Source organism: Syzygium oleosum, unplaced genomic scaffold, assembly GCF_021117445.2.
Source record: "Syzygium oleosum isolate NSW1041296 unplaced genomic scaffold, Sole_v2.1 Sole_v2.05, whole genome shotgun sequence".
Taxonomy (NCBI): Eukaryota; Viridiplantae; Streptophyta; class Magnoliopsida; order Myrtales; family Myrtaceae; genus Syzygium; species Syzygium oleosum.
Window position 1 is genome coordinate 3,027,122 of NW_026607489.1, and position 8,902 is coordinate 3,036,023.

General features: G+C 42.0%; 1 protein-coding gene across 1 annotated transcript; it reads left to right on the top strand.

Annotated features, from left to right (window-relative positions):
* The first annotated feature begins 5,196 nt into the window (after positions 1-5,196).
* LOC115680864 (probable LRR receptor-like serine/threonine-protein kinase At3g47570) lies at positions 5,197-8,221 on the top strand. The gene is made up of 2 exons (XM_030604709.2): positions 5,197-7,702; positions 7,803-8,221. Exons 1-2 carry the CDS (start codon positions 5,197-5,199, stop codon positions 8,219-8,221), a joined length of 2,925 nt encoding a protein of 974 aa, XP_030460569.2.
* The last annotated feature ends 681 nt before the right edge of the window (positions 8,222-8,902 follow it).

Genomic DNA, 8,902 nt, shown 5'->3' on the forward strand with positions numbered 1-8,902 from the left:
TTATTTTGTTCTGTCTGAATTGGTACTTCCACGATGGGGAAGGAGAATTGAGCTCGTTCGGTTCTTCTTCCTTCCCTGTGCAGACTGTAGCTAAGAAGAACACACATGATTTGATTCTTCAAAAGATATCCCATACTGAGATAACTCAGGCCCAGAATGTGAATCATTCAATGTCTGAGTCACTCTCATCTCCAGAAGATGACTCTACCATAATTTGAGGTTGTAGGAGAATTGGTGGCTAAAGGATCACCATCTTCCCCTGCTGAACAATTTCTGGAGTAAAATTCTTGATGGTCCTTCCCCAATCAACAACTCTCAAGCTGAAGAGCATGCAAGATGGCATCCCATCTACACAGATATCGAAATGTGGCAGTATACAGTGCAAGGCTCTGTTTGGGAATTGCTTTGCTAAAGGGCTTTGACCTCCAAAATCCCTAAGGTAAATGCAAACACCGTGTGACAATTTTTTTTGTAGAGTCGAGAAGATGCAATTGCATTTTCAAAAACCTCTAAAGGCCTTTAGCCCAAGTAGGTCCAGAGGTACTTTGAGTTTTAAGCATTTTCGAAATACAAATATAATTTTTTTCTTTCAACTTTGCCCTCGCTCAACTTCATAATTCCGAAAATATCCTCACCTTATGTGATGTCACTGGCGAGGGTTTAGGCCACCGGCAAGGCCAGATTTGGCTGCCGGCAAGCCAAGCACCGGCTAGCCTAGCCTGAGGTTGCCCGACCTGTGACGAGGCCTGGGTCGCGCGACTTCAGGCGAGTTTGGTCGGCGGCCAATTTGGCTCGCCGGCAATTGAGTTCCGCCGGCAAATGGTTCAAGAATTTAAAAAAAGAAGAAGCAAAAGTCCTTTACAAAATTTAATAAGTTGCTTCTTAATGTGTTTTTAAAATACACTTTACCAAATACTATTTGTATTTTGAAAAACTCATTTCACCTAAATTCCTTTGCATTTTGCTAAAGGCTACGCACCCTAACTATCTCATGATGAAAATGTCACGTTACATAAAATTAAAGGCTTACGGATTATGCAATCCGTTAGGAAGAGAAAGAAAGAGCGAGTCTCAAATAAGATTTTGGCTTAATATTATAGACATAATGTTGCAAAGGCGGAATAATATCTTTTATAGATTCTTATGCACTTTTTTTGCCTTATTTTTCGGGACAACAGATGTATGTTTTTTGTATGTGAACAAAATTATTGGGGTTTTTGAAAGTAGAAACTAATCATTTAATATAACATATGGTCAAGCTTATTTGTGGTGGTCACTTAAATGAATATTCAGTATTGTAATTTCTCTCAGTACATTTTCTTGCATGTTAGCTTCTTTTCTTTTTAAGTAGGCGAAAACTCTTAGAGCAGAACATAGTTAGATGTAACCAACCGATAAAAAAAAACATAAATAGATTTATAATAATGGTTACAGGCATAGATACTATTAGGCTGCGTTTGATTGTCTGGATTTGGATTGGGATAGGATAGGATAAAGGGGGATTTAAAATCCTCTACATATCCCTGGGTTGTAAAAAAATCCTATCATATATTTAGTGCAACCTAAGATGGGATTTAGAATATTTGAAAACAATCTTTGAAAATCTTCAAGAATCCGCAACTAAAGATAAGATTGAAAATCTTTAAAAATCTTTGAAAATCCTTGCCCCTCCTACTGAACTTGAGACTTAAACCCTCTCCACCACATCTCTAGGAAGTCAACCTTGGGAGCATGATGTCTCTCAACCAACACAAGTTCACGAAATTTTGTACGGCCTCGTGAAGAGCGAGAGGCACTTCCCGTGGGTCGTACGGCCGGACTCCACTGCCAAAGAAAGCTGCTAAGAGGTGACATCAGAGAAGGTGTGCGTTGAGGGATGGGCTCACAAGAGGAGGTTTCGCACCACGGTGCAGATGGAACTCTACGCTTGAGAGCGTGGTCGCCAAGAAGCTGATGATGTGCAGGCCATTTGTCGTCGACCAGCAGGTGAACAGCTAGCTCGTGAGTCATGCGTGAAAGGTCGGCTCGACGTGAAGGACGTATGTGATTAAGGTGGAAAGGATGATTTATGCAAACCCGGCACAACAATCGTCTTTAGACCCCTTTTCACCCTTACTCGTCAGAACACGATGACCGGCATGGTTGGAGGTAACGGCTATCGTGCCGTGGTCGGAAGTGACGATAATCGGTAATTTTGGTGATGGTCCTCGTGTGACCGATGCCAGCGAAGCAATATGCAAAGTGTTACGTTATCACTTTGTTAAAAGATAAAATATGAATTTTTAGTTATTTTTAAATTTTATATCCAATCCAGTCTTATCCTACCTCCTAGGCCGGATTTCATATCAGACATTTTATCCGGATGCATCCGGGTTTATCCAATCCGGAGAACGTCACCAAACACCGAATAGGATAATTTGTTATCCTATCTAGACTCAAATCCGAACTACTAAACGCAACATTAAAGTTTTAGTTAGTTTGGAAAATGTTGAATAAATTAGGGAATAAAGTGGATAATCGCAGTTGTCATCTGATATCATACTTATTTTTATTTTGAAGAATAAGTGTTATTAGGTTGAGCACACATACGGGCATTCTTGGAGAGTTACTATGTTGAAAGAAGATTTAGGCTCCGTTTGTTTCGCGGAAAATATTTTTTTGCATTTTCCGGCATTTGAATAGCTTAGAAAATGAGTCAATAGAAAATGTTTTCATACTAAACCTTAAATTCAGGAAAATGATTTCCTCTTTAAAGAATCAGAAATTATTTTCTAGAATTTAACTAGGTATTATCGGGTGTACCAAAAACTCTACCCTTGGACATGGAAAACCTAGCGCTCGTTCCTGGGACCTTAGCAAGGTGCTAGGCTCGGAATCCCAACGCCTCGGCCCGAGTCCATCTAGGCCATGCCCGAGACCCCGACCGCCGCGCTTGGGTCCGTAGAGGCCAGGCTCGGAACACTGATGCCTGTGCTTTGGTCCATCGAGGCAGGGCCTCGAACCCTGGATGCTCGAGACTAAGTCCTTAGTGCTTAGACCAGGGTCCAATGGGGTTTGGGCCATAGACCTCGGCGTTCGCATTTGGGTCCATCAAGGCCGGGCCCTAGACCCCGACCTCCACGTCCAAGTCCCCATCGCCCAGACCCGGGTCCATTGAGGATGTGCTTGGGACCCCAGCGACCGTGCCTAGGTCCATCGTGGTTGGGCCTAGGGCCCCGGCGCCTGTGCTTAGGTCCATGGAGGCCGAGTTTAGGACCTTGATGCTGATGCTTGTGCCCGAGATGCCGGACCCCCGGTTCATCAAAGCCAGGCCTGGCGAGTGTAGACCCATGCTCAGGCGCAGATAACTAGCCCCTGTCTCTGTAGACCCGAGCAGGGGTGCTAAGGAGCTAGGCACGGCCACCGAATTCTTGGGCTTAGTTTCCATGGACCCAAGACCAGTGCTCGTGCTCGAGAGTCGGGGATCCGAGCATGAGAATCCGGTGTCTGTGCCGGGTTCCTTGGCTACCCATGCACAAGTCACTAGCGTCCGAATAATGTATGTCTATTTAGAAAGATCAAATGAGATTTTTCTTACTAAACGACAAAAAATATTTTCCAGTTCATTTTCAGGTCTCAGCCAAACACCGGAAAATATTGTCATTTTCCTAGAAAATATTTTCCAGAAATGTCACATAATCCGCAAAACAAACGGAGGCTTAGTATAAATCGTTTTTGCCAGAGCAACACTTTGAGTTCACCACTTAGTATAATCACTTACCGAATTTTTATACGAAGGTTATTAATCACGTGGAGAAATTATTAACTATAAATAGGTCAGAAGTCAATTTTCCTCTTAGAAAGTTACTATTCACGATTTGAAATATAACTTCTTGTTACTGATACAAACATACATGCCTCACAATGTTGGCTCAACCTGATGACCAGGTTCATCAATCAACTGTGAGATGATTCTAACTGATTAAGCTGTTGTTAGTCAAGTGATAGTCGTTAATGACGATGACCCGCTTATCAATCGCGCTTCATCATCAGTCTTATTTTCCAAAGTGGAAGACTTCAGGACTTTGTGGGCATTGGTTGACTTCAAGTCAATAGATGGAAAGCCGTCTAGATGTGTCCATCATCCATCCCCGAAATCACGCTAGATCATCAGTCTTCCGGAATGACCCGCCAATCAATCACGCTTGATAATCAGTTTCATTTTCCAAAGTGGGGGACTTCTGGACTTTGTGGGAATTGGTTGACTTCAAGTGAACAGCTGGAAAGCCATCTAGATGCGTCCATCATCCATCCCCGATTACGGACTTGTATAGGCACAATTCAAAGGACCTGTGGTGTGTATGCCAACATCTGGACCACTTTTGTAGTTGCTCGACTTCCTCGAGATATACGTTTTGCATTCTGTTGCTTACATGGAAAAAAAGTTGCAATTTTTTGCAATGAGCGCTACGAATCCTTCTGCGGAGTCGACGAGTCAATGATCGATGGCTGATATCTTCTCATTACACGAATGATTACTCTTATTTTGGTCAAGGTATCATTCTCAGCACATGTCGCTCCTTTTCATATCCGCTTGTCCACTGGACCTATATAAAACGAGCCCAAGGCGTCGCCCGTTCATGCCCCTTTCCCTTGTCTTTTTGCCCCTTTTCAATTCGTACGTGACTTTATCGTTACCAGTTATTCGAAGTACTATATACAAGAATACAACATTTTAAACTTGTGATGCTTACGAGATAGGACTTGAATTACGCAACATCCTGCTACGAACTAACGTTATGTTTGGTTCAGAGGCATGCGTGTTCCATGGAATCAAAGAGTGCGGTTCACGCAATGAGCATTAGGAGCCACATTCCGTAGAGTCAACAAGTCCGTGATTGATGGTTGACAGGTCTCCTTCACTTAGCTGCCCCCTCAAAAAGGGCCACCTCCTTATAATTTATAAATCTCTTCATGTCCAGTTGAGTTAGCACGTACCAATTTCTCTTGTTTCTTCTCAGTTTTCAAGTTATGGAACCTCGAAGCATTAGCTTTCCAGAGTTTCAATCATGCCATTTCCTAGTTGGTATCATTCTAGCGTTGTGCTTTACCCAAGTCTCCTCTACCACAAACGAAACCGACAAACTCTCTCTACTCGCATTTAAGGCTGGAATAACTGAGGATCCTCTCAGCGTGCTCAGCTCATGGAATGATAGCATGGGGTTCTGCCAGTGGTATGGTGTCACATGCGGTCGCAAGCACCAAAGGATCACGGCACTGGACTTGCGATCGCAGAAACTCTATGGGTCGATCTCTCCTCATATTGGGAACCTCAGCTTCTTGAGAGAATTTCGGCTCGGAAACAACAGTTTCGATCGTGAAATCCCTCCGCAAATCAGCCGGTTGAGCCACCTACGAATCCTACAACTGGAGTACAATTCATTGGTGGGTGAGATTCCTGAAAACATAACAGCTTGCTCTGACCTTGTCAGCCTCATTCTTAGACACAACCAACTAATCGGAAAAATTCCTACACAAGTCGGTTCATTATCGAATCTACGGATTTTTTCTTTAGATAGAAATAATCTATCTGGAAGTGTGCCTTCCTCCATTGGGAACTTATCTTCACTAGAGTGGCTTTCTCTTATGGAAAATTACTTGGGTGGGAGCATTCCTATAGCCCTAGGCCACCTGCTAAACTTACAATACTTTTCTGTGGGAGAAAACATACTGTCCGGTCCATTTCCAACTGGACTTCTGAATCTCTCTTCTTTAACTACCTTCGATGTAGGATTCAACCAAATTCGAGGGAGTCTTCCTTCATACATGGGCTTTACACTTCCAAATCTTCAGTTTTTTACCATTGCCGGGAACCTATTTGAGGGACAGGTTCCTCCGTCAATATCAAATTGCTCAAAGCTAGAGGTACTTGAACTTGCAACGAACAAACTTTCAGGTCAAGTGCCTTCTTTGGAAAATCTGCACGAGCTTCAATGGTTCACCATTTTCGAAAATCAGCTCGGGCTTGAAAAACCCGATGACTTGAACTTCGTTTGCTCACTGACAAACGCCACAACGTTAGATGTATTGTCTATCTTTAGGAACAGTTTCAGCGGAATGCTGCCCAAATGCATAGGTAACTTATCCACCACCCTCACAATATTTGATGTGAGTTGGAACATACTATATGGAGAAATTCCTAGACAGATTGAAAACCTTGAGAACCTTGAAGCATTGCTTATGGACAGAAATAAGCTTTTAGGTTTTCTCCCATCGAATTTGGGAAACCTACGAAATTTATCCTTGCTGGAGTTAGGTGATAACTTCTTGGGAGGGAGAATCCCGTCTTCTCTAGGAAATCTAACCAAGTTGACTGCACTATATTTGAGTGGAAACAACTTTCAAGATCAAATCCCTTCAGCACTATCTAACTGCCACTTTTTGAACAAACTTGATCTGTCTAGTAACAATCTCAGTGGTACCATACCCCCACAAATTATGGGTATTTCATCACTTACAAGGCTTTTGGACTTGTCTCATAACCGTCTGACAGGAGTTCTACCCATGGAAGTAGGCAGCTTGACATTTTTGACCGCATTGGACATCTCCGAAAATATGTTAGGAGGTGAAATTCCAAATAGTTTAGGTGATTGCGTTGCATTGGTATCATTGAGAATGGGCGGCAATTCCTTCCACGGGTCCATTCCTCAATCGATGAGATCGTTAAGAGGCATTGAAGAACTGGATCTTTCACACAATAATTTTTCTGGGGAGATTCCACAGTTCTTCGAGGTATTTCGTTCTTTGAAAGTCCTGAATTTGTCTTACAATAACTTTCAAGGCATGCTGCCGCGTGAAGGAGTCTTTGAGAATGCTACCTCTACTTCTATTATTGGAAATGCTAAGCTTTGCGGTGGATTGCCAGAATTTCAGCTTCCTAAATGCATCTCCAGTAGCTCCAAGAGTAGAAAAGTCCATCATGGATGGAGATTGTCGGCTGTTGTTATTTGTGGCCTTCTTGGAATTGCTCTTGTTCTTGCTATGCTATATCTCTGTTGGTGGAAGAAACAAGTACAAGAACCGGTTTCAAGTTCTGTTGATGTTTTATGTCCAAGAGTATCTTATGGAACACTCCTAAAAGCAACCAATGGTTTTTCTTCGACCAATCTGGTTGGTGTTGGAAGTTTTGGTTCTGTTTACAAGGGGGTACTTGAGGACAATGGGACTGCCGTTGCAGTGAAAGTGCTTCATTTGGTGGGTCGCGGTGCTTTGAAGAGCTTCATAGTTGAGTGTGAGGTACTAAAGAACATTAGACATCGAAATCTTTTGAAGATATTGACAGTTTGCTCGGGTGTTGATTATCAAGGAAATGATTTTAGGGCCATAGTATATGACTTCATGGACAATGGAAGCCTGGAACAGTGGTTACACCCAAAAGCAACGCCATCTCATGGAAACGAGCCTTCGAAAAAACTAAATTTCATTCAAAGGATAAATATTGCTATTGATGTTGCTTCTGCATTCGGTTATCTTCACCACCAGTGCCACATTCCCATCAGTCATTGTGATCTAAAGCCAAGCAATGTCCTCTTAGATGCTCAGATGGTCGCGCATGTGGGAGACTTTGGTTTAGCGAAGTTCCTCCTTGGATCGTCCCTTGATACTGTAGCTCATCAGATGAGCTCTGTAGGTCTAAGAGGGACAATTGGTTATGCTCCACCAGGTAATCTCTCTACTTTCTACTATAATGATATGAGCTCCACGTTCTTTCTGATGATCGGCACTCCCAATTTCATTTGCACTATGATCTAAATGCATGGCAGAATATGTAATGGGATGCGAGGTCTCGAGAGAAGGCGACGTCTACAGTTACGGCATCCTCTTACTAGAGATGTTCACAGGATTGAGTCCCACCGACGACAGATTCGGAGATAATTTGACTCTCCATAGTTTCGTCGCAACGACTTTGCCTGAACAAGCATTGGAAATTACGGATCACACTCTGCTTCTGGAAAGGGAGAGTAGTTTCGACCACAATAGTCATCAGCATTGGCGTCCCGAAGGCGATGACATATTTCAAGAGTGTTTGGTTATGTTATATAATATTGGAGTCACTTGTTCCAATGAAGTGCCTGGAAGTCGGATGAGCATAAGCGGCGTTGCAAATCAGCTGCAAAAGATTAGGCGAAAACTCTTTGCATTGGGTTTACATGAAGAGGATGAGCTACCGAGGGTGATATGATAATTTCTTAATCTCTCGTCTTAAATATTTAGCTTTGCTGATGGTAGTGCAAACATACATGTAAAATGTGTAGCGGAATGCAGAGTCAATCATGTGTCTTCATTAGAAGGTGACAGTTGATTGTCATTCCTCATTCTGTATATGTATTAAGCTAGCATATGCCCCGCGTTGCAGAAACCGTTTCATAATATCTGTTAAAATTTGTTTAGAGTTTCAGAACATGGACGAAATCGATGTGCGGAGAAGTCTGGCTGTATATAGAAAGTCAGAATTGGATTTTGTGACCGCCTTCTTCAAATCCGAATCCTTTTGCATGTTGGAGTCGAAAGTGTTGTTGGATTTTGAGCGTGAGAAGAGGACATCGATTATGATATTTGGGTGTGACTTTGACCAAGGGTTTTGCATGATTCAAATATAAAAATTATCGTACGTAACTATGACTAAAATAGTAATTACAAATGACACTTTTGATTAATTATATAATTAGAGATAACTCTAATTAGATAATTTTTTTTATGTATTTCTAACTTGTTCTAAAGTGTCCATTGATAAGTTATCCAATCATCACAAAAAGTTAATAGCAGATATTTAATAAATAAATGAATATTATAAAATGATAGAAAAAAAGAATACTAGCAAAATCAACAAACAAAAAAAGTTACCGGTGAATGTCAACAATGT